Source organism: Leucopleurus acutus, assembly GCF_964270905.1.
Source record: "Leucopleurus acutus genome assembly, chromosome: 3".
In the NCBI taxonomy this organism is placed as follows: Eukaryota; Metazoa; Chordata; class Mammalia; order Artiodactyla; family Delphinidae; genus Leucopleurus; species Leucopleurus acutus.
The window spans coordinates 123,193,618-123,220,506 of NC_139145.1; the positions used below are offsets into that span (position 1 = coordinate 123,193,618).

Below are 26,889 nucleotides of genomic sequence, written 5' to 3' on the forward strand. Positions count from 1 at the left end.
GAGGGCGTGCAAGGAGGAAACGCCCAACCAGACAGAGCCGCTTCAGCTCCACAATTCCCACGAGAGTAAGAATGGAAATTCCTCTGTGAGGGGGAAAGTGGGCACGAGGAATGAGGAGAATTGGAAGGGATCACCTGAATAGAAGATGGGTCAGACGTGGCACCCAGGACAGAAGTCTAGCACCTTCTGAGACACAGAAACCTCTAGAGTTCCACTGCCAGAGTTATGAACCACAGACAAGGAAAATGAGCAGAAAGAAAGCCAGAGGGAGAACTTAAAATCCAACAGGTAACAGCCCAAGACTGGCATTTTGGAAAGAAACAAGAGATGTGAGCAATGAAAAGTACATATGTGTTGTCATAAGATACTGAGATGCATATAAAGAAAATCTACGTTTAGAGAAATGATGTTAAGATTGGTTGTATATTATAGATGATTTCTGTCCCAACCTCTTGAGAACATTTTCTAAATGTCCTATGGGAATTTACCATCCTATGACAGAAAAATAAACCTTACTTTTTTTTTTTTTTTTTTTTTTTTTTGCGGTACGCGGGCCTCTCACTGTTGTGGCCTCTCCTGCTACGGAGCACAGGCTCCGGATGCGCAGGCTCAGCGGCCATGGCTCACGGGCCCAGCCGCTCCGCGGCATGTGGGATCTTCCCGGACTGGGGCACGAACCCGTGTCCCCTGCATCGGCAGGCAGACTCTCAACCACTGCGCCACCAGGGAAGCCCTAAACCTTACTTTTTTAAATTAAAGAACACAGAAGTTATCAAATCCTGAATTTCCCAGTTGACTGACTGGATCTAAGATTCCTGGGATAGAAAGCTAAATAAAGTTCTACCTGATCAAAGCTGTGGTTTCATTTGCCCTGGTATCAGATTCCCAATCTTTCCCTCTTAATGAAGACCTTTCTGCACTGACAGGCTCAGATGATGGTCATTATTCAGATGTGAGTTTGTCACGTACTTTAGCCTTGTGGGACAGGTTATGAGCTTCAAACTTTAGTGAGAACTGTTGCCACCAGCAACTTCAGCTGCATCTAATTTCATATCAAATTGAGATTTGTTTAAAAGGCCAGACGAGTGGGGACCATTCAATCCCGTTCAAGCCTCTCCCTGCTTCAACAGGACGAGGAATCCAAGGGTTGTCAGGCTGCATGGATGAAAGGAATTATTCCTGTGCGCTGTCAGTGCCCATCCCCTTTCGAGCACATCCTTCTCATCAGCACAAAAGGCAGAGGATGTTCTGAATAACTCAGAATAAAGGCAGTATGGGAAAAGAACTCATGCCAGCAAACTGGTGGGGTAGTTAACTTTTCACTTCTTTTGTGGGCTCTAGTGACACTGCCACCAAAAAAAGCAGAGGACATCTCTAGAGCTAGCGTGGCAGTTGGTGGCATTTATGATTTCACAGCTGCAAGTTATAAGGAAGCTTGGTCACTCTCTTCAGGAAATCAAAGAAGCAGCCTCTGAGATTGGCAATGGAGTCTAATCTCTACATGGAGAGGGGGTTGCTGAATCGCATACTCCCGACTCCTGTCTCTGAAAGCATCCCCACAGAACTTGGAGACCCGCTATCAGCAAGCTCCGGTTTCTTAGGCTGGTGGCGGCAATAATCCATGAGTCCAGCTCCAGGGAGCAGCCAGGTCCGGGGTTGTGTTGCACAACTCCGCAAAAACAATCCACGTTAAAGCCGGGGTGAGTGGTGCCCTGACACCGTGCAGTGCACAGGCCAGGAGGCTGAACACGGAACCCCGACAAAAGATGAAACGGTTCTCCCCCCATGACAACCCAAAACAACTATGATTTTATAAAAGTAGCAGATGTTTAATGTTTTCACATCAGGGGGACTTCCTGGGTGGTGCAGTGGTTAAGAATCCACCTGCCATTGCAGGGGACATGGGTTTGAGCCCTGGTCCGGGAAGATCTCACATGCCATGGAGCAACTAAGCCCGTGAGCCACAGCTACTGAAGCCCGTGTGCCTAGAGCCCGTGCGCCTAGAGCCCGTGCTCTGCAACAAGAGAGGCCACTGCAATGAGAAGCCCATGCACCGCAACGAAGAGTAGCCCCTGCTCGCCACAACTAGAGAAAGCCCATGTGCTGCAACGAAGACCCAACGCAGCCAAAAATTAAAAATAAATAAATAAATAAAAATAATGTTTTCACATGGGATGATTTTTCCCCCCTCACTGGTTTTCAAAGAAATAAGGAAGTTATTTCCAGAGATGATAAAAATATTAAAGCGAGGGCCAGTCTTTTAAATGTAAATGAAAATAAATTTAACTGCAAGAGTTATGAGGTTCCCCTACCAGCCCACTAGATGTTAGAAATGGCATGGAACTATACGAGTTAGATTATATGATATAAATACAGGAAGACAAATCAAAGGAGTAGGACAGAGTCAAGGAATAGACCCATAATATACTCAGGAATTTCATATATCCTAAAAGTGGTATTAGAGATTGAAGGAAAGAGAAGTTGTTTGGTAACAGTATTAGAATAATTGGCTAGCCACTTGGAAAAAAGAATAAGCTGGACTTCTCTTTTACTCCTTAATAAAAATAAGTTCCAAGTAGATTAGAGATTTAAATATTAAAAACTAATGCATAAAGATATAAGAAAATATGAAATACTAGTGTTCGAAGCTGAGAAGAAAAAATACTTTTCTAAGCATGACATGAAATCCAGAAGCCACTCAAAATTAATAAAATAGACAAGCCTCTGGCAAAATTAATCAAGAAAAAAAAAAAAAGAACGAGGGGGAGAAAACACAGCTAAACAACGTTAAGAACAGGAAAGGAGTCAAAACTAGAGATGCCACACAGAATGAACATAATTTTCAAACTTAGTTTAGTTAAACAAATTCACACAAAATACCAAACTGACTCAAGAAGAAATAATCTGAATATTCATGTAAATATTAAAAAATTAGGTCGAAAATATCCCCACAAAGAAATTATCAGGTGCAGATGACTTTACAGGCCATATTCAGAAAAGCCAAGAAAGAGATCCATCCATTCTTACACAGACACTTCCAGAAATTAGAAAAGGAAGGAACTTTTCCTGTGGTAGTAAAATTATTGTTTAGCCGATACTCCTTCCCTCGCACTCCCCACCTCACTGATGCTGGATTTAACTACCCAGCTTTCGCCAACGGGCAGAAGTGATACTGGGTCAGTTCCAAGCCTGATCCTTCAGAAACAGTCAGTGTTTCAGCTCCCCCTTATAGGACCCTCCAACCTCCACCATGGGACAACCACACCCCAGGTAAGTGCTGCTCTCCACCCTGGGCCCCGGAGTAAGACACATAGAGTACATGACTCAGACCTGCAGACTGGATGAGAGCCAAGCCAACTCACAGACCCACAGGAAGAAATAAATATTCCTGATGACTGCAACTGAGGAATTGTGCTTTATCATGCAGCATTATTGTAGTACTGTAGGAGTGACTGATACATTCCTATTCATTTTGTTGAGCTACCATAACCTAACAAATGCAATACAAGAAAGGAAAACTACAAGCTAATACCATTTATAAACACAGATGGCAAAACCCTAACAAAAATACTAGTAAGCTGGATGCAGAATAATATGAAATATTCAGAATATTCTCTTTACGTTTAAGAACAACATAATATATGGTATCACCACTTTATTCAACATAATCCTAGAAGTTATGGTAAATGAAGTAAGATTTTTAAAAAAGAAAGAAAAGCTATAAAGATTAGAAAAGGAAGAAAGCTATAATTATTTGCAGGTCATCACTGTCTACACTGTCTACAAAAAACTCCCATTCCCCCAAATCTAAAGATGAGGGAGAGTCTGTAAGAATTAGCAAGGTGGATGAATTTAAAAATTAATATGCAAGAGCCAATTCAATTTCCATTCATTAGCAAATAGGTATACGTGTTTATTTTTAAAAGATGTTATTTAAAATTCCTAAGAATAAATCTAACAAAGGATATATAAATTCTTTCAATAGAAAACAATAAAACCTTATTTAAAAACATTAAGGAAGTCCTAAGTAAATGGAGCAATATACTATATGCTCTAGAATAGTAAAACTCAACATCATAAAAATGTCAATTTCCGAAACTGGGCTCTATATTTAACATAATTCTAATCAAAATCTTAATAAGCTTGCAGAACTTCACAAGTGATTTTATACAAAAGATAAACATGCCCAAAATAGCCAATACTCAAAGAACAATGAAATAAGGGAGCTTTCTTGAGCAGTTATTAATAAGACTTGTTACAGTAATTAAGAAAATGTGATATTGGCACAGGAATAGACAAATTGACCGATTACAGGGTAGAGAGTCCAGAAAGAGAGAAACACACAAAGAATGCCTAATACTTAGCAGTTACCTGTGATATGTATTATGTTCTTTACCTAAACAACAATGCTGTCAGCATTAACCATTCCCGTTTTACTAATGAAGATACCAGGGCTCAACAAGGGTAAGTGACCACTGTCCAAAATTACTGAGCCAAGAAATGTCAGTCCTAGAATTCAATCCTAAGTTTCCCAAGCCCAAACATGCCGGTCACTTTCATCATCTGTTGTGTTTCGAAAAACAGTTAGCAAATAAAGCAAGCCAAAGGGCCTGTGTGCTAAGGATGCTGGGAACCCCACAAATGCGGAACAAAAATCTTAGCAGAAAAATAGGCAGCACACAACACCTGCCAGCAGAATTATGCAGTGATTGCGGTAAGAGGGTTTAAGAAGAAATGCTCTGCCCTTCTGAGCACATCACTCTGGAGTCAGACCATGAGTCCACTTAATTGAGAAAGGTATATTGCAAGTCCTAGAGAATTAAGGTCATGGCACTGAAAAAGCTGGGCTGATTTCTGTGTGTCACAATTGGGGAAAAAAAAAAAACCCTAAACGCACTCAAATTAAAAGATGGGCACTCACCCTCAATAGAAAAAAATATACTCAAAACTCTAAAAGAAACTACAGAGAACAAAACTCTGTCTTCACACAATATGGCCCCCAAATCATCAGGCAGAGGCATATTTAACACTCTACATACCTAAGAAGTGGTGAGGATTTAAAATCAATAAACAGAAACACTATTTTTAAAGAACTATAACAGAGGGTAAATTAGGAACACCATGTCCCATAAAGTTTGTTTGCAAAGAACCATAATTCTTTGGTTGCGTTCTCAAATACTTATTTAGTTACTCCTATTGAAATTCCTATTAAAATGTTTTAGGGCTTCCCTGGTGACGCAGTGGTTGAGAGTCTGCCTGCTGATGCAGGGGACACGGCTTCGTGCCCCGGTCTGGGAAGATCCCACATGCCGCGGAGCGGCTGGGCCCGTGAGCCATGGCCGCTGAGCCTGCGCGTCCGGAGCCTGTGCTCCGCAACGGGAGAGGCCACAACAGTGAGAGGCCAGCGTACCGGGAAAAAAAAAAAAAATGTCTTATGTTCTCAGTTCACTTAAAAGCTTGATTTTTCTAGGAGTTTGTTTATGCCTAACTTCCATGAATACAGACAGAATCATGCTTTAAATAAAAATGAAATACAAGAAAAATGGCATTTTAAAGAATGAAAATCAAATTAAAATCTAAATTGCAAATCATCTAACATGTATAAGAAAGCTAAATTAGAAGAACTCCAAGAAATGACGAAAGGGAATATATTTTTAAGGGTCATAAACAAAGCTGTAATATTAATTGCAATAAGAAGGCTTATTTAAATGAAAAGCCCAAAACTAAGGATTTCATAAGCAATGTTTCTAATTTATATGCTTAACATGTTAACATTTGTTTCTGTCTTTAAGTAGCTAACCAATTAAAGCATATTTCTAAAGAACGAACTTTATTTGCTGACAATTATTTGCTATCTTAGCTGTAATTCTGTAGCTTTTCAAACAACAAATAAATGAATATCTTACATCTGGAGGAGAAAACACAAAAATTGATGGTATAATGTTTGAATACATGCAATTACTGGTATGTTACATTCTAATTAACATAATCAGCTTTGAAACAGTTCTCACAATAACTGTTAACATTTGTGTCAATTTAGTGGCAGTTAATGACATGTGTAGCAAAGAACTGCTATTCCTTCCATTTATAAGTAAAATATAAAAAACCTTTCCAAAAAAGAAAAGGCAACCTCACTGAATATTCAAAGCTCTTTTTAATCAATAAAACTCTACTCTGGCAGGCTTAGAGGAGAGACCTTATAGTTTATTCCAAGGATCTACAAACTGGAATATGGGCACCCCAGGGGGTACACAATATAACTAAATGGGGTTTAGGAAAAAATCAGAATACCAGTTTCCATTTTCTACGTCTCCTTTTTTTTTTTTGCTGGTTTTAGTACATAAGTTAGTATTCAGGCTGACAGTCAGCTGATATGCTGACTGTCTGGTGGCTAAAATACTTCCTTACAGGTTATAACATAGCCATTGCCTCAAGCACTCCGAGTACATTCCACCTCTCCCATCACCTACCCCAGGACACCCTGGACCTCTTCACGAGGAGGTAGCTAAATGGTTAACACCTGGCAAAACCCTACAGTAAATGTTCTGTAATGGTTTCCTAGTGGAGATGCACAGGTCTATTAAAATATTTTTGAATACCCCCTCTAACTACATGTAAATCATTTTAAAATATATTCACACATTAGGGGATGCATACTCAAAATGTTTCACTGATGGTGTGAGCCAGCAAAAATATTAGAGACCCAACAGGCATCCTCTAACTTTGTTACACCTGGACAAACAATAGTTAACTTTGGCAATGACAAATAAATGATGGCAAGATTAGTAACATTTTCAGTAAAATTGATGTTAGTATCCTAAAGGTCCAACTATACAGGCACTGTGATACATGGTATACAAAATGCCAATCCGAAAGGAAGCAAATTATATTTGATACAAAAAGAAGACTCATGAAGGCTTTGTGTAATCCGATGAGAGGAATGAAAGGAAAGGAGTTGGGGTTTCTTTTTTTCTGGTTTTGCTTTTTTATTGTGTAGTGACTTCATCCCTAAAAGTGTACTTCAGGTTGAAGACGCCACATTATCCTTTCCCCATAACTTTTAATTTCAGACAAGCTTCATGCCTTACAAATTACCCTGCAGAAAACATAATAGACCTGCAGTTATCTGAAAACAATCAGAGAAACCTACCTTTACGAGGCCAGCTTCATCAATTCCTTAAACCATAAACTTCAGATATGCGTTTAATGAAACTCAAATTCCCTGGTTTAATAAACACATCAGCGTTCTGCTCTTGGACAAGATGATAACAACAGTTAACGTTATTGTGCTCTTCCTATGTGTTCCATGGGCCTTAACACGTACCATCTCACTTGATTCCAGCAACAACCACGTAAGATAGGTACCACTAATATTCCCATTTTTCAGAGGCACAGAAAGGTTGCATTCCTTGGCCAAGGTCACACATCTACTAAGTGGTAAAGCCCAGATGGCAATCCAGGCAGCCTGGCTCTGGAGCCCACACTCTTAAACATAACTCTAAACTGCCTATAGTAATTAAATTCTAAGTCAAGTGCTTGTAAAACATGATCACAATTCAGAAAAGGCCACTGAAGTGCACTGTCTCTCCAGGCAAGGGGAAAGGGCTGACCCAAGGTCTGTTCCATCCATAAAATTCTCCAGTTTCAGGATTCATTTTCAGAAGCAAGGCTCTCAAAGGTCAATTAAAATGTAGAGAGGTCCTATGGACGCGACCTAATATAAACCCATGATATTTCACCTAGTGTCGTTTCTAAAAGCCCATCCAATGAAATATTTAGGCTCACACCTTCACCAGCTACAGACCATTTCCCTGTGCTCTTTAGGCAACCAGACCATTTGGGAATGAGGAGGGGAGCGGGAGAAGGCAAGCAGAGAAACCCTTACAGTTTTATGTGATAAGTGCTTTGGTTCAGATACGCACAATTCAAAGGAGAATTGGCATGAGGATGGGGAGAGACATCAGGGAAGGCTTCCTGGAAGAGGAAGTGCACATGCTAAAATACAGACAGGGACTGGCCAGGAGGAAAGAAGGGAGGTGCATAGAGAGGTGTTTTCTTTCCAGAACAAGGTAGGACATGAGACTAGGAATCTAGTGTCCTTTGGGGAATGGTAGGTAGTTCACTACTGCCCAAGTTATTTTGCCGAACTTTAGAAGCACTTTAAGATGAGACCTCGACTCTCCATCAAGTGAATCTGTCAAGGGGACAGATGTTCCAGCAAATGGGGAAAACGCAGACATTTCTTAACAACATTTTGATCAGAGCTATGTAAAAAGGGGGACAAAATGATATGACTGGTTCGTATTATTTATCAGGCTAAAACTTATCACTGCTTCTGTCTAGGAACCAAAATAGAAAAAGAAAAAAAAAAAGAGCAAATGACACTTATACAAACAAGCAAGGAAAGAAACATACTTAAATAAGCACCTATATAAGCTAAGCGGGGGGGGGGGCATCTATAATGAAAGAAAAACAAATAGGTCTCATGCAATGAAGAGATTTCACAGGAGTTCTAGAAGAAGCATCCATTCTTGCCAAAAAAATGATAAATGTATACCCCTGTTTTCTTGAGGATATATACATCTATGGCGTACTGAAGCCCAGTTACTACTTAGTGAATGCAGAATGCTACAGTAATGTAGTATCCAGGATTCTTAGATGGTTAGGATATACACCATCAGGAGGACAGTTCACGTTTTAGTGGTGGATCATCTTGGATAGGAAGGTAGAGAGACAAAGAAAAACAAGTAAAAGAAAGAAGAAACAGAAATTAGGGCCCTAAGGAAGCCAACCTGAAGAAGAAATAGGGCTTAGAATGACTATCAGTCCCACTGTTAGGTGAGGATTACCAAAACTTAAGTGAGAGCTTTATGCCTTTTCATACATTTGTAAAGATGCTCTCTGCTACTCAGCACCCGTTCTTTAAGTGTTTTCTTTAAATGGAGGTGGACGTGCCATGAACAATAAAACAAAGTAGTTAGTATATCACAAATAGCTACGGTGGACCTGCCACATGGTTCTACTCTTAAAAGAGAGAAAATAAGGCCCGCGTACTGCAAAAATAAATAAATAAATAAATAAAAATAAAAGAGAGAAAATAGCAGTGTCAGATCACAAAGAAAAGATCTCATAATCCCTTGAGCCATTATCAACATCTAGTCAATGAATCTAACAAATAAAAAGACTTATTTCCTTATGGCTAAAATACCTGAAGGTTAGAGGCTTGCTACCTGAGAGACTTCCTAAGTAAAAAGGCATCACTCGATGGGGTCTTTGAAGGCTCCCCATCTACCTCATGCAGACATTCTTCTCACTAAAAGATAGATGGTGGCAATCCTGCTGATCTTCTAGGGTTCAAATTAAGTCAGAAATCATTCTATCACTTATACCCATGAGCTTCCAGGTCTTCATGTGGTCCTTTGCCTCCCTGACTATTCTAGAAACATCATGTTAAGAAGAAACATCACTGTCCAAGTCACATTGTTCACTTTATCTACCACGCCCCACCCCATTCCACGATGGACATAATTCCACTATGCGTTGAAGCTTGCCCAACCAAAACCTTCCAGAACCTGCAGCCCATATCATTCCTCTAAGTCTAGGAACACACTGCAAACTATCCAGTCCGTAATCATCTTCCACTTTGTTCTCTGATTTCTCAGAAGCCTTATTTCAACTATCTTGGAAGTTCCTTAAAAAGCAAGAGCATGTGTGACATCTTTTCTATATAGGTTTTAACACCAGCTGTATAATAGGAACTCCATTAATAATCAATTAACTGCTTAATGAGAATAATGAAGAATACACTGATTCAGAATCCAGTACCACAGATTGATACTGTGGGTACCAATGAACAAGGAATAAGTATAATTACCAATACTGCTCATTGATACTGTGGGTACCAATGAACAAGTATAATTACCAATACTGCTCATTGATACTGTGGGTACCAATGAACAAGTATAATTATCAATACTGCTCATTGATGCTGTGGGTACCAATGAACAAGGAATAAGTATAATTACCAATACTGCTCATTGATACTGTGGGTACCAATGAACAAGGAATAAGTATAATTACCAATACTGCTCATTGATACTGTGGGTACCGATGAACAAGGAATAAGTATAATTACCAACACTGCTCATTCTTAACTAAACATCCAGGTATTCTAGAAAAATAAGGTAAGAAAGACACTGAAGTATGTTAGCTTTCCCAGAGCCACGATAACCAGGAATTTCCTGGTTAAATAATAATTGGTGGTTAAATAATAATTTTTCTTTTCTCCCAAGAAAGGAAATGTTACATCCCAATACCTCCCCTCCCACAAACCACTGTCTAATTACTACGGGTTTCTTGGTTTCGGAACTGCAGAATTCTTTTGACACATTAAGATAGCAAATAGGCAAGTGCTGTCATTTTACCACGGGGGCAAAAGGACACCAGAAAGGACAAGCTGTGTCACACCAGGAGTCCACCAGAGCAGCACACCAAGGGACAATTCCATGATGACAGCTGTGACTGCTTCACCACCTTTATCTCTGCCATGTCCCCAGACACACAACCCGATCAGATCCTTGACAGCCCAACCTTTCAACTAGCCTGGGCTCCAGGAAGCAGAACAGGAGCTTCAGAAACTATCAAAACTTGGAACTAAGACCGCCTCGAGAGAGTTCCCTGATGGCCTAGTGCCTAGGATTCCGGGCTTTCACTGCCGTGGCCCAAGTTCAATCCCTGGTCGGGGAACTGAGATCCTGCAAGCCGCTCAGCGTGGCCAAAAACAAAAAGACCTCCACAACATTTCTTAATAAACCACCATTACCTAAGTACAAAACAGTACATACCAGGCACTACCCTTGGTGCTAAAGATACGGGGAGGATAAGACAGCTGAAGTGCCAGCACTCTCCACTCTCTGGATCATTTCATAACGCTTGGTAAACAGCTTGGCCAGGTCCGAAATATTAATAGGTATACCAGTTGGGTAAGTGGGTAGTAAGAGAAACCTAATTTCTCTCTCTCCCCCTCTTTCACACACACCACACACACACACAGTACTGCTATTATAAATCTGTTTTGCTCCCCTCTATGATGGTAAGCAATTAAAAGTGAGCCTGCATTTCCTCTCTGTAAACCCATAGGATATTTATGGATGCCATTCATCTCACTGACTCTCAAATGCCTTTGGTAACAAGAAGTCCACACTTGACCAGTCTGTCCAGGCACACCCACACAGACAGCCGCAGGCACCCCGTCCTTCCCAGGAAGGACAACACGTACATATGGTAATGAATTTTTTTTTAACCTCTGCAAAACGTAAAGAAGAGCAAACTGGGACTGAAAGTTTCAAGCAACTACTTCTGGGTGGAATTCCGTCTTAGAAAAAAACTCTCCCCCGCTCCCCAAATAAGTAGTAATTCTTCATTCATTCATAGTCGGAATCACAATGCACTTCACCTGTTTTCTGCTGACTATTCTCATGGCACCCAGGCACACGTATAGTAAGGATGCACATTTAGAGTTCCTTTTCACAGAAGCAGTGGTTGGATTATAGCAAGGATTTTACAGAACTTTTTTTTTTTTTTTTTTTTTTTTTTGCTGTACGCGGGCCTCTCACTGTTGTGGCCTCTCCCATTGTGGAGCACAGGCTCCGGACGCACAGGCTCAGCAGCCATGGCTCATGGGCCAAGCTGCTCCGCGGCATGTGGGATCTTCCCGGACCGGGGCACGAACCCGCGTCCCCTGCATCAGCAGGCGGACTCTCAACCACTGCACCACCAGGGAAGCCCTACAGAACATTTTTAAGCTGAGTTTTGATTAACAGACTCCCACTACACCAGCTACCCTGTGGATGGGCCCAGGTGAGCCTATAATGAGATTTATCTTCATGGATTAGGCCTGACCTATAATAATCTGCTCAGGGGTCCCTACTGCTATTTCAGCCCTGAGTTATGAAAAGTCATCCCTTTACTATCAGTAGAACCTAGCTCAGAGGGTAATAACTAGACGTATCATTCCTGGAATACAAGCACTCCTGAGACTTTGATTATAATGTCCACAGCTGAAGGCACTATTTCACTATTGAGATTACTACTTTCCAGATGGAAAAAGTCCTGATCTGTGGAATAACGCCTTCAGCTACATACACTGTAATCACACTCAGCAGTTCTCGCATCCCAAGAGCAATACAGGTTACCAATAGTTGGTATGGTAAGCTGATTTAGGGAATGGAAGGAAGAAGTTATAGGAGAAAGCACAGATAACCCTAATTTCATATTTGCTTTACCTGGGGGCTTTGCTGTAAGAGTTTGACATGTCTAAAAGCCATATCAACTTCACTAAAAATAAAAACTACATTAAAAAAGAGTAATTATTTTTCACCTGACAAACCAGCAAACTTGGTTTTGGGGTCGGGGGGGCGGCGGTTTGGAATACTGACTGCTGGCCAGAGTGTAGTAAGATGTGACTTCTCAGTATATGAAAGCACAAATTTGTACAGTATTCCTAGAAACAGTTCAGCAAGAGTATGGAAAACCTATATAATGCTCACATCCTTTGTCACAGTAATCCCCTCTGAGAATCTACCGTCAAAAACCAGTCAGAGGTGAACACAGACTTATTAAAAGCCTGCTCATTACCATTATTTTCAATAGGAAAAACTTGGAAATAACCTAGAAGGGGAAATAGTGTAATAAATTGTGAGAAATCCATACACTGGAGTATTATGCAGCCTTTAAATTGAGCTATGATGGCTAAGGAAAAAAGCTAATTCACAGTTGTATCCTACAACTTTTGTTATGCAATTTATCCAAGGACATTCAAATTGTTCCTACATCAATATTTAACACTCACTCACTCAGAGTTAACTAATTGGACTTCGGCACAGGTTTTTGTTTTTGAGCTATAAGGCTAATGAAGTATTGATATAATATGAAATGACTGCAAATAAAGTCTGCACCCTAAATAAATGCTGACATTATGTCGGTACATTCTGCATGAATTAAAAAGGGAAAATGCACTTTTGCATACATTTAGTGAATTTTCCCTTACTCTTCATCATGCACTTTTGCAAATGGGAAAGATGAATATTCATCAAGGCTCTCTGAATATATTAGTTTAAATAGTTTGGTTTTAATATTTATAGTACATCATGAAACATAATTTTTCCATTACAAGAAATGGATACAATGTCAAAAAAGGGCCACTGACGAAACATAAAATTATACCACTTAATTTAATATTAAAAATTGAAAAACAGTATCTGAAAGCACTTCCCCCCTTCAAAATAGTTAACTGCTCTAGAAAAATAACTTTCAGTTCGTTGGGTTGGTGAATTTAGAGTGAAAGTGAGAAAGAAACTACAAGGTGGTCCACCATCATTCAAAAAACTAAGGACAAAAAGGTTAAACTTCTACTCAAATCAAAGATCTGATTTCCTCCCTTCTGAGAATACCACTCTAGCTAAGCCTAGCTGACAACCCCCAAGAAACAATTTTTCTACCAACCCCAGGAACACCGATGTCAGCACTTCTTGAGTCACAGGCACAGTGCAAAGTAGTGCACAAGAGTTTGCTCATTTATTCCTCACAATAAACTTATGAGGTGGCTACAACCATTAGCCCCACTTCACAGATGAACAAACTGAGGCTCACACAGCTAATAAGTGGTAGAAACTGGAGGTGATCTTTTAAACACTCTGCTTTTCCCCCCTCATTCTCATTGTCCAACTGAATAATTACAGTTTAACTCCTGAACACAGTTTCCAAAGTTAACTACTCTTCGGCTTGAAAAACACCTTCTTGATTAGGCTAAATAATAAAAACCTAAAAGGTGAAATACAGATTAAAAACAAAAAGATAAACAAGAGTCTGCTCTAGGGCACTTAAAAGGTACGGAAAGGAAATATATTCATTACACATTCAACAAGCCTTTACTGAGCACCTACTACCTGCCAAGCACTGTTCTAGCTCCCAGGGAAATAGCTGGAAAAACAGAAAAAAATATCTCTGCTCTCAAGAATTTTTCATCAGAATAATAGGAGATATATAACAAGCAAATTATGCGGTGTATTGGAAGGAGACAAAGTTATTGAGAAAAGTGGGTGAAATGGGGTGTGTGGCATGCAGTGCGGGAAAGACTTTCAAACAGAATGGTCGAAGAAGCCCTCAATAAGAAAGAATGTGACAGGGATGCTGACAAAAATCAAAACAAATGAGGCTCATGATTCAAATCAAACAGAAAACTGGAGAAAAATACTGGAAACGAATTTTCACTGCGCTTCTGCCATCCATCTATTACTCCAAAGTACAAAGGAAGTGAATATTTCTTATGATGGCCACATATACCATTTCTAAACTTTAATCATCAAGGCTTACAACCTTATTTTCCTGTGGAAAAATAAGTTACCCCTGGTCCTGTTTTGCCTCCTGAAATTTCCATCTTTCTTGCCAGAAAGCAGCATCTATATAAATCCCCTGCTTTTGACGACTATGACTTCTTTGATAAACTACCCATGTGTGCGGGGAGGGACAGAAAGATGGAGGAAGCAAATGGGGAAATGAGTTTTCCCCTCTTCAGATGAATGTATACACAGTATACATCTGACACTTCATCAGCACCCCCCGCTGGTGCCCCAGCAGGCGGACACTGGCTGAGCATGTGTTCTGCCAGCTACCAGGCTACTTAGGATGAATTGGCAATGTGCCATTTATCAGAAATGCCCAGTGTGTCTGGGAGACAGAATACAACTACATTTGCCATTGCCAAGGAAAACAAGATACTTCCTCCTAGGAATTAATCTCCTCCTAGAGAAGGTAGTTAGCATTACTTTGAAGCTTGTCTATGGCATTCAAATCACAATAGGTCACGCATTTACTGAAATTCATACCTCCCGAACCACAGGCCTTCATTTATATCTTCCTAACACATGACTACCACTCAGGTGGATGGTCTATACTTTTCTGACATGTTCTGTTGCTGTGCTGAATGTAAAACTGTGCTATGAAGTGTAATCTTGTCCTTTGGACATAAACCACCTTGATTCTGATTTTACCAATTTTTCCACACTTGAACACATACTTCCCTCTTCAAATAATCAACAAAATACTTAAACCAGTGTGGCTGCATGACTGCTTACAAGCAGGTTAAGGAAATTTCCTTGAAGGTGGACACTGATAATCTCTTTTTTTTGTGTGTGGTACGCGGGCCTCTCACTGTTGTGGCCTCTCCCGTGGCGGAGCACAGGCTCTGGACGTGCAGGCTCAGCGGCCATGGCTCATGGGCCCAGCCGTTCTGCCGCATGTGGGATCTTCCCGGACCGGGGCACGAACCCGTGTCCCCTGCACCGGCAGGCGGACTCTCAACCACTGCGCCACCAGGGAAGCCCGACACTGATAATTTCTTCAGAATTTTGTCACTGTATTTTTTGAGCAGCTGATATGGAACTAAACGGGATTCAGCCCACTACATGGACTTTGAGGCTAATCATGATTGTAAGATGCACACTGGAGAGCAAAACCAAAAAGGCTTTAGATGGATGGTCTTATTAGATGGTCCATTACAGCATACAGAATCACATCATCACTCTCGCCTTGCAAGTAAAGCAATCTGTCACTCTTCACTAATGATCATCCATTCTGTCAACATTATTTACTGAATGCCTCCTACATATAAGGTGTGGTGTTAGGAACAGCGAGGAGTAGAAAGTCAGATCAGACAGGAATTCTGCCCTCAAGGAGCTTGCAGTCTAGCAGGGGGATATTAGGCATAAACACAAAGAACTAAAACAAAGGCAGACCTTTGATAAATGCTAAGAAGAGTCAGGAGGAAGGTCAACTTACAGCTCTAAGATGGGGGCAACAAGGATGAGGATAGTGGATGAGGATGAGGATAGTGGCCAGGAGAGAAGATTAGAGTGAAGCATGTTCTACCATACAATGCACCTCCAGAAACATCACACTTATTTAGAAGACAAGAAAAAGGCGGGGGGGGGGGGGGGGGAGAAAAAGAAAAAGTTCTACTAGATGTACATTAACACCCCTTCAGCACCATTCTCCGTCAAATCTGTTAGTTGTAATCGGCAGGGATAATTTAGATGTAATCCAATCCAAGAAACATAGATTAACTTGAATGGTTCTGCAAAGGATACCCAAAGCAGGGAAAGTCATGAAAGTGTACTGAGTGACATATTGAAATAAGTGATATGGCAGAGAAACCTGAGCAGATTGCTGCCGAACAATGAGGAAATGAAGACTGTGCTCTGTCTGGCAGCTCTCCTACGGCTTCTGCTGTGCATATTACGACAGAAGGTTGGGGACAGAAGACATGGTCAGACAGCCCGCAAATAAGTTTTCTTTAGACTGCAATTAGGAAGTAAGGAAACCTCTGAAGAAAAGATATGATGAGGGTTACACTTTAAACCTTCACTGTCTAGTAGTAAATGGTTAGTCACAGTCTGGTTTCTGTGCCCAAGCTTACCCATAACATGTTAATAACAGAAGTACTAATATTGCTAACATTTGAGACTGGTTAGGTGCCAGGTACTATTTTAAGTTTGCTCTCTACAGTATTTTAGCATTTTCTCTAGTTTTTCTCCTAAACACTATAAAAACTCACACGGCAAATAAGCTGGTAAGTTAAGTGACTCTTTGATGTCACTGGACCGATTTTAGGGGGTACTCTCATGTTTTCTATTAGTAGTTCTCCTTATTTTTGTATCACATTCCCAAATACCTTAGGTCACCTGACATGTGTTTTATCAATGAATCAATCAGTTTCTACAACTGAGCACATAACTACCAGTATTAGGTACATTACTTTGTAACAATGTTGTTTTAATTAGAATGATTTACCTGGCAATAAACATACAGGATTACTATTTACGTGTTAAGAATAACATTGCAGTGGCCCCCAAAGCACTTCTGTTTAAAAAAAAAAAATCACTGATTGTGAGGAATTTTCCTCTTTCCTTAAAAAGTAGATGCTTACAGTAAAATAAGCTTTTAATAAAATTTCCCAAGAAGAAAAAGTAACTTTGAACTTGAGGATGGAATGGAGGAAAATGCTAAAATGCATCACTTTAACTGTACCTTTAAAAATAAGTCCCAAAATTTTCATGGGAAAGAAAAGATAAATTTTAGTTTAAAGATCATAGTCAATTTTGAAGGCATAAAATATCCTCAAAGAAACTTTTTTAGGGATAATTACTCAGTATCAGAATCTTTACAATTCTGAAACTAGAAACAGGGAATTCCAAGGTTGAATTCCAGAGACTGGAATAGGTCTTTTCATCTTGCAGTTTGCAGATGAGCTGATAAAATCTGAGAAACTAAGCAACTGCTCAAGTTTATACAGCTACTTAATGAAAAAAGTAGGATTAGAGGTTAGACCTAAATCAAATCTCTCTATATTATTGAATGATTCCCAAATATCCCACATAATTTACTACCAATGCATAAAATTATAAGGCACCATAATGCACTGACATATATTATTTGTATCATCATCAGTAAAAGACATTTAAAAAGCTATTCCATTACCATACAACCCTACCACCGATGCAAAAGTAACCTCTATAGGGGCTTCCCTGGTGGCACAGTGGTTAAGAATCCGCCTGCCAATGCAGGGGACACAGGTTTGATCCCTGGTCTGGGAAGATCCCACATGCTGCAGAGCAACTAAGCCTGTGCACCACAACTACTGAGCCCGCGCTCTAGAGCCCGTGAGCCACAACTACTGAGCCCGCGTTCCACAACGACTGAAGGCTGCGTGCCTAGAGCCTGTGCTCTGCAACGAGAGAAGCCACTGCAATGAGAAGCCCGCGCACTGCAACAAAGAGTAGCCCCGGCTCGCCGCAACTAGAGAAAGTCTGCATGCAGCAACGAAGACCCAACGCACCAAAAATAAATTAAATAAATAAATTTATTTAAAAAAAACAAAAAAGTAACCTGTATAGACTTCTAGGCTCTGCCAAAGGTTAAAGCTGAAAAGTAACGGGCCCACTGGAAAACAAAATTCTAGTAAGCATCATGGTTAAAAATAAAAGTCTACGTTACTTCTTTCAAAAAAAGGAATGTAGGAGTCCATGCTGCTAATAAATGCACAAATATTTATGCCATGTGCCAACCTGTAGATGTGGAGAGAGTGCTAGAGATGGAATAATGACCATTTTCAATGATTCTAGAACAGAAGGACCCAGGCAATAATCACCAATGAATATGAAATCTAAAGGAGATTTTTGATGAGGAGAAACATATTCGCATGGCCTCAAAGTATCTCCCCCACCCCCAAAGGCTTATCGATTTAAGAGAAAAGTTTTAACTACAGTGGAGAAACCGGCCAACCTCTTGACTGGGTGAAAAAAATTCGCATCATAATGAGGGGCAGATGGACATACATCATGCACCTGCCCATGGCATGACCTGAAGGGACACGACATCACCAATGTCACATTCTGGCCTGGAATGCAAAACCCACAGCCCACCATGAGAAAACATTAGACATACCAGACACTGTAATATGAGAAATATTCCATTAAAAAATGAGGTGGCAGTGTTGCATAGTCTTCAAAAATGACGATGTCATAAAAGGCAAAGAAACGCTGTGGAGTGGTTCCAGAGTAGAGGATAATTAAATGGCATCCATGACCCTAGACTGGATCCTCTACTGAAGGAGGAAAAATACTATAAGGGACATTATTGGGCCAAATGATAAAAATAAAATACAGATGGCAGAGTAGATAAAAGACTTCTTTCATGCATAAATTTAATGAAGTTGATAACTGTGATAACAAAAGGCCATGATATAGATAACCTACTCTCAAAGAGTTCAAAAAAATTACATGTGTGTATACATATACATATACATATACACACACACACACACACACACACACACACACACACACACACACACACAGAGAAAGCAAACAGTACAGCAAATAGGGCAGGAGGTTAATACTTGAACCCAGGCAAAGGATCAACTGGAGTTGTATGTATTTGTCTTATTCTTGCAAATTCCTATAAGTTTGAAATTATTTTGAAATAAGAAGTTAAAAAAAAAAAGCTTAGAAACATTTTCATTTCTTTTGAGGGAAAAGTTGAGACAGCATTAAGTTTACAGAAATATTCCAACTTAGGTTGGGGGGACTTGGAAAAAATTACCAAGCTGAAAGCAAGGAATTTCACGTTGCCAAATCTGTGCTTAACGTTAATGGTAGCTTTAACTTCCTATCTAGAACAATAAACTCAGAACAGTCCCTAGGCTGGTGGTGAGATGGAGCAAACCCAGCCCACCGCAGACAGAGTCCGAGGACACTCACCAGGCTGGCCGTGAGCAAGGGCGCCGACTGGCCCAGGACCTGGCTGCGCATGCGCACGAGGTTGGACGTCTCTGCAGAGGTTGCCCAGGCCTGCCCCGCCGCCGGGTTTGGAAGGAGGTACCTCCCTGTTGGAGTTAAAGAGAAGACAGTATGAGTAGCAGGCAGAATGGCAGTGCTTCCCTAGACATGGCATTCTTCTTCTTCACCACTTCTGCCATACGTTGCAATTACACTGATATATAGCAACCGGAAGCAAATTGTTTTAATTAAGTTGGGAGATCTAGTTGCAAGTTCTGACCCCTATTTTCCACATAAACCCAGGTAAACCTCTTCACCTCCAGCATCTGTAGCTTCTTGTTACTGTGCTGAGGATATACATAAGTATACAAACATTCTTACCATCGTAGATATAAACATGTGCATTTACAAATGTACTTTTAAAATATCTAATACGGAAAGTGATCTAGCAATCAACTAGAAAAGTGTCTACAAAGATCATGACCAACAAAAGGAAGAGCTGTAAGTCTTTCAAGTTGAAATGGGGCTGGTGCCCCTTTCTCCCAGTTTCTCTCTCTAAAGAACTGGTGTATATCCAACCATGTCCACAGGACATGTGATGGTACCCATTTTCATAAATCAGGACATTAATGTTAGTGTAGGTTCACTGAGCAATTTCCATCAACCTTGAACTCTCATATATATGTGTATATCTTTAAAAGTCAAACAGCTGAACCAACTCACACTGTATTACTTCTTTAGTACATGGATTAGACTAGTTATCCACACATAAGCCTTTAAGTTAGGAGGGACATGAATATTCACATAGTAATGAAGCTCAGTAAAAGCAGAGACCATGTTTGATTTTTATCTGTAGCACAATGACTGGTCATAGTAGGTGCTCATTAAATATTTGTTGAATGATGAAAGAACAAATGGGTACTTCTCTCCCCAAAAACACGTGAAGACAATGAAAAGACGGCAGGCCACCCGTAGAATCTCATCTACGGGCTGCACGTGTAGGGACTCCGGCTTTGTACCTCCCGGAATCGTGAGGGACTGCAGCACGTGTGGCTGGTGGCCCTGCAGCAGAAGTAACATTCGTGCCCTGGATTCTCCCCAGCAGATCTGTTCCTTGTAAAACAACCCCCCTCTCTTTCCTCAGGCATGCACTTAACAGGCACCCACTGGTTAATAACTGCTGAAATACATTAACTAGTGTGAAAATTCATATTTTATGGCAAGACAAGAAAAACATAAACATAAAAAATTTTCTCTGCCCTTTGGCCTCCTCTGCCCCCTCTGCTGTGCACTGTATATCTGCATTACGCATCAACCAAACCTCTCCATCAGCAGGAATACCTGCTCAACCATAAACAGCAACATTCTCCTAGCACCAACAAGACAACTCCTTAAAAGATAACATTCCTTCTGAATCTTGTAAGGGGCTGCAATGACCCATGACCCACTACTCACCTTGTCCTTGCTGATCTGGATTATGCAAACTATCTATATCATTTAATGTACAGACCTCTGTCTCTAGAAATCTACATAACTGTGCTTTGACCTCTAATGGGTAGAACAGTTCTCAGAGCTTTCTGAGAGGCTGTTCCTGGGTTATAGTCCTTAATTTGGCTTGAATAAAGTTTTCCATTTCTTTCTTAGATCAACTGATTAATTTTTTCATTGACACTAGTTTGCTATTAGTCCACAGGCTAACTGGCAGTACAGGAGCTAGGGTCAGCTCCCATCAACTGTCCACGTTAAGAGGTCTAATGCTGGGACTTCCCTGGTGGCACAGTGGTTAAGACTCCATGCTCCCAGTGCAGGGGGCCCAGGTTCCATCCCTGGTCAGGGAACTAGATCTCACGTGCAACTAAGAGTTCGCATGCCACAACTAAGGAGCCTGAGTGCCGCAACTAAGGAGCCCACAAGCTGCAACTAAGACCTGGCACAACCAAATAAATAAATACTTTTTTTAAAAAAAAGAGGTCTAACACTCTAAGTGCTTTCAAAAATTTGTATTTTATTTTGCCAAAATTGTTCTTTTACTCTCTTATTATATAGTAAAAGCACAGACTCTAGAGAAAACTAGATCTACTTTTGAGATCTTGACCTGTAGCTCAGTGCTATGGGGAACGAAGTGAGTCAACCTCTCTTGGCCTTGGTTTTTCCATCTCTAAAATGGAGACCATACGATTGACTATGTCAAGTTGTTGAGGAGATTAGCGGGTTTTTTAAGTGAAGCACTCAGTACATGTTAGCAATTTAGCCATAACAGCAGTAAAAATGACAAGTATCTTTTTTTTTTGCTTGGTTTTGGTTTCTCTTCACTCTCAAGTAGTAAATGTAAATATATATATATTTAAAGATCACCTATAATCATACCAGGGAAAACCACTATCAACATTTCAGTAATTTTTCTGCCAGACTTTCTTTCTGTAACCTGTATTTTCTTGCAAAAATGGGATCATACTTACTTTTGTCACCTGCCCACCACAACCCCACGTAACAGATTGTGATATTTTCCTAGCAAATAAATACAGCAAATACCAATTAATTGAAGCATAAATGCTATCACTGAAAATTCAAATATAATGACCCTCTGTGGTTCCAGTCACCATCTTGAACCACTCATATATATTTTTATGTGCAGGATGTATTACATTTAAAGTCTAGAATTTTAAAAATTCTTTTCTTTGCCTTATTTTGAAACATTAACTAAAAGCTGGACTAACAGGTGTTTTGGTAAATCGGCCCCCTTTAGACCCCAAAGCAGGACATTAATAAAGAAGGACAGGAAAACCACAGACTGCATTTAGGAATGCCAACATCAGTAGTACATGAATAAATGATTTCTTTAACATAGAAATAACTCCCACTATTTGAAAAACATTACTTGTTAAAAATATACCAAACCCCAGTCATCAGAATCAATAGGGTTTTCCCCACCTCCACCCCGGTCCCTCCTGTGTCTTTCCCTATATTTTATATTTTATATATTTTTTGGTTCATGTTTCAGAAAAGGCCTGATAGGAGGTATAGAAGCTACATGATGTCAAGATTTACATGATGGAATGAATCTACTCTGGCCTGACCAATGCTCTGCCCCAGATGCTTTGTTTTAAAGAAAACTTGGTGTAGAAACAAAAACACTAGAATTTAATATAATCATCGAAAAATTTGAAGGGCTAACATTTTAATTCACTAAAGAATTCTGAAAAAAAAAAAGAATTCTGTAAGTCACTTTTTTTATTCTTTTAGTAGAAAATAATTATTAGACTATAACCCTATAATCCCCCAGAGCTGAAAAAATAGGTATTTATTTCTGTATCCCTAGGACGTGGCATAGTGCCTGTAACTTAGTAAGTGCTCAAAAAATGTTTGTTGACTGACATGCAGTTAAAGTACACTATTTGATTAATACCTGATCAAGTCTAAACAGGAACAATAAAACTGAACAGATGATTTTCTTAAATTTCATTTGTAGTATACTATAATAGCTAAAATACATCGAGGACTTACTATATGCCAGGCACTGCAACATCTTAACCACGCTTTTGGGTGCTAAGTAATATTACCTCCACGTTAAAGTCCAGACAGGTTACATAATTAGACAAGGGCACACAGCTAATAAGTGGGTAAAACCAGGATTCTTACTCTGAAACCCAGATCCCACCACAGGAAAATATTCATCACATATGCTTAGGTGAAAAAACAAGTTATAAGACAGGATAATTCTATATTTTAAAGTAAATAATATGTATTTTGCATACTATTTGAAAAATAATTTTTCAAATAAAAATTATTTTCAGAAAATTGTCTGAAAAGATAGGAAATGGTAGCAGATAGGATTAAATGATATAATGCACTTAAGGCACTCAACCTGGGACATGGAAAGCAGTCAATACACTATGACTCTTCACGTTATCCTGAGAACTTTACAGTTCCATCGATGCATCCCGACCACCACCACCACCACAGCAACGATACAAAACATGGTAATGGGTTCTTAGACCAGATCACAAAAGAAAGAAAGAAAAAAATAATGACTAGGAATAAAATAAAGACTAGTATTTCTCTGTGGGAAGGAAATAGCAAATTCAGAATTGTCGTTATCTCTAGCAGGGAAAATGGGGAATAGGTCCAGGGAGGAGTATTGCTGTACTATTTTATTGTTTAAAAAGTTATCTACAGGAAATAATGGGATGGGGAGGGGTCTGGGCTGGGGAAGCACGGAACCAGGGAAGAGGTTCCACGGAGAATGGGAGCAAAAGGGAACCACGAGAATCCTCATCCTGGTCCCAAGATAAAAGTCACAACAGCTGTGACTGGTAGATGCCCCCTTTCTGAAGCCAGTGGGAGGGCAGAACAAAAGCAGGGACAGCCCTGAATAAATCCTCAGTGCAGGCGATCCCCGTGTATGCTAGCATCGTTGCTCGATAAGCCAGGGCATGCTTCAAGTAGGAAGCCAGACACTGGACAGATCCAGAACAAGCACTGGGGGAGGGGACTCAAGGAACCAGAGCCACGTCCCTTCTCTTCTCTCCATAAGCGCCAAACCACACTTTGAACCTTTCAGTTTTGTTAGATCGCACAGAGCACTTTCAAGCAAGCCGAGACCATGGCCAATGGGAAAAGTATGCTGTCTTCTCTGAAATCACTCAGTCTAACTCGGCCACATACATTTTTGGTTTCTTTTTAAACATCTTTACTGGAGTATAATTGCTTTACAATGTTGTGTTAGTTTCTGTTGTATAACAAAGTGAATCAGCATATATCCCCATATCCCCTCCCTCTTGGTCTCTCTCCCACCCTCCCTATCCCACCCCTCTAGGTGGTCACAAAGCACCGAGCTGATCTCCCTGGGCTATGCGGCTGTTTCCCGCTAGCTATCTATTTTACATTCGGTAGTGTATATATGTCAATGCTACTCTCTCAAGGCCACATACGTTTTATTTGTTGCTATCTCATGTGTAAGTCTAATCTCGGTAACAAGACCATAGTTGTGCCTGGTCGAAGATAAACAAAGTCAGACACTACTTAAAGCGGTAAGGACGGATTTTAATCAGTAATAACCACTGCAATAGGGAGAAAGAGTCCAGCATGGACTCTGTTCATCTTCGACTGGTACAGAAGTAACCGGGTGTTTTAACAGGTGAATGAGGGAGTAGGGCAGGCAGCAAGCGAGGGCTGGGTCGAGCCAGGGAAGTGAAAAACAGGAAGGGTTAGTCAGTGTAACTGCGATCAGGCCAGCTCTGTCTGCTAGCTGGCAAGGACCGAAGTTTGGATTCTACCTTTCCACAGAGACTGGGAGACAGAGGCCCTATCTGTTGGCATGAACAAATAGTAAAATTTTTTGGTAGCCTGGAGTTTTCTGAGGCAGGCACTTTAAGGGGATTAGGGTCATCCTAAGGATGTGGCCTTGAGCTGTTAGAGGCTGTTAGTGTCCTTCGAGTCTCTGTAGGCCAAGGTTGGGGGGCCTAATTGAGAGAGAGGGCTCCGAGGAGCCTGGCGAGGGTTTGGTCAAGGTGAGACTTGGTCAGCCTTCCATTTATTTGTTACTTCAATAGACCCTAACTCATGTTCATTAACAGATCAGTTTTTGAACTAAGTCTGAACTAACTTTTGAACTTAGCCCATATACTTATATGTCTTCAAACCTTCATACAAGACATAAAGCTCCTTGCCAATAATGGTAAAAGTAATTGCTCTAGTTAGGGGTGACACAGAGTCATATTGCTGAGTGCCTATTCTGACCCCCCAAACTGATTCCATCACTTCTTCATGAACTTCAAGCCTCGTGTTCCTCAGCTGTAGAGTAGGGGTAAACTTACGGAGAGGTTCTAAGATTAAAAAAGAAAATACATCATACAATGGGCATTCAATACATATAAACTTAAACAAATAAGAAACACAAAGAGATATGCAACACATGAGAGATGACAAGGTGAGCAAGAAATAAAATTCTGTTATTTGGAACAAATAATAAAATTAGGAAGCGTTTATATACATATGTAATGAAATGTTTATCGTCCTGTCATGGGTTAGATTTTGGATGTCGTTATTCTTGCACAAGTCTCGTCTATAGGAGTCATGAATGTTACAAATTAGAGGGTCTGTTAGCACAACACATGGGATGTTTTATTCCTGCCTGGACCCCCATTAGTGTTAACAGGGAAAAGAGGACAACAGATGGATTTAAGGCAGTCATTAGAAGGCATTAGCATTGTGCCATAGTTGGTAGTGATTACATCAAACTTCACACAAATTCACTTTCTGATGACTACCAAGAGCCTCTAAAAAGTGTGTTGCTGCTATATTCATGCATCATTTGCTGCCTACAATTTGAGAAAATTAGCATCTGTCAACTGCATTATTCAGCTGCACAGGGTGGAAATTAATGGACAATACCATTCCCTCTTTGTTGTAGGAGAGGTGAGCTTGCCTAGCAATCTGGCTGCTCTATTTTAATACCACATTGAGCTTTTTGTTACAAATGGAACTTTGATCAGCTCTGTGTTCTTCGGAGACACATTGCTAAAATTCCAATATGCCTATTAAAACATTTATTAGATACTGTCTACTGACATAACTAGAAATTTAAAGGCAATAAATAGAGGTCCATATGAAAGCTGAAATCTGTTGGCCAGAGTGAAACAAGAATTTGTCAAGCTTCAACCACAGAGCCATGGGTTATTGGAATGGGCTTTTTATACTGCTTATTGTTTCTCCTTTGGTCACAGGGCCTCTACTCAACAGAATAAGTAGAAATATCTCCAGCCATTTATATATGACAATAAGTAGATTACTAAGACTCAGACTGTGACTAGGTCTACCTAGGGTACATATGGTCTTTTTCCTGGAACGGGTTTTCCTTTGTTTTCATCCTGAATTTCGAAATAACAAGAAGCAAGACCTCCATAAAGAGGTCGTCAAATGTGAGATACAAGCTTTCAAAGCACCCGGAAGCTTAAAGTATCCCTCTGAAGTACGAAAATATCAGGTCAGAAATAGTTTCAGCAGAAATTAAATATAGCCTCTGGAGACCTACTTTGTCATTGAAGAGTAATGGTTCCTGCCTAGATTTAAAAGCTTCTAGTAAAAAAGTTCCATATCACCTGAAATGCAATATAGATTGAGCAGTCAGTCCATGGTCTCACATTTTGGGCTACCTCACTTTTTTTTTTTTTTTTTTTTTTTACTGTTTTTCCACTTAACATTTTTATTTATTTATTTATTTATTTTATTATTTATGGCTGTGTTGGGTCTTCGTTTCTGTGCCAGGGCTTTCTCTAGTTGTGGCAAGCGGGGGCCAGTCTTCATCACGGTGCGCGGGCCTCTCACTAGCGCGGCCCCTCTTGTTGTGGAGCACAGGCTCCAGACGTGCAGGCTCACTAGTTGTGGCTCACGGGCCCAGTTGCTCTACGGCATGTGGGATCCTCCCAGACCAGGGCTCGAACCCGTGTCCCGTGCATTGGCAGGCAGATTCTCAAGCACAGTGCGACCAGGGAAGCCCTGTTACCTCTCTTGACTACAAACAGGACATCAAAGACAACAGAAGACCCAGGAACTA

General features: G+C 40.3%; 1 protein-coding gene across 1 annotated transcript in view; it reads right to left on the reverse strand.

The window, feature by feature from the left end:
* Positions 1-26,889, reverse strand: part of LOC309958940 (microtubule-associated serine/threonine-protein kinase 4-like) — a gene marked incomplete at both ends in the record, with an annotated part of 316,578 nt that overhangs the window by 97,444 nt on the left and 192,245 nt on the right. Inside the window, one exon of the mRNA XM_082835057.1 lies at positions 19,317-19,441. Within this exon, the coding sequence (XP_082691183.1) occupies positions 19,317-19,441 (125 nt within the window). The remainder of the gene's footprint in view (positions 1-19,316; positions 19,442-26,889) is intronic.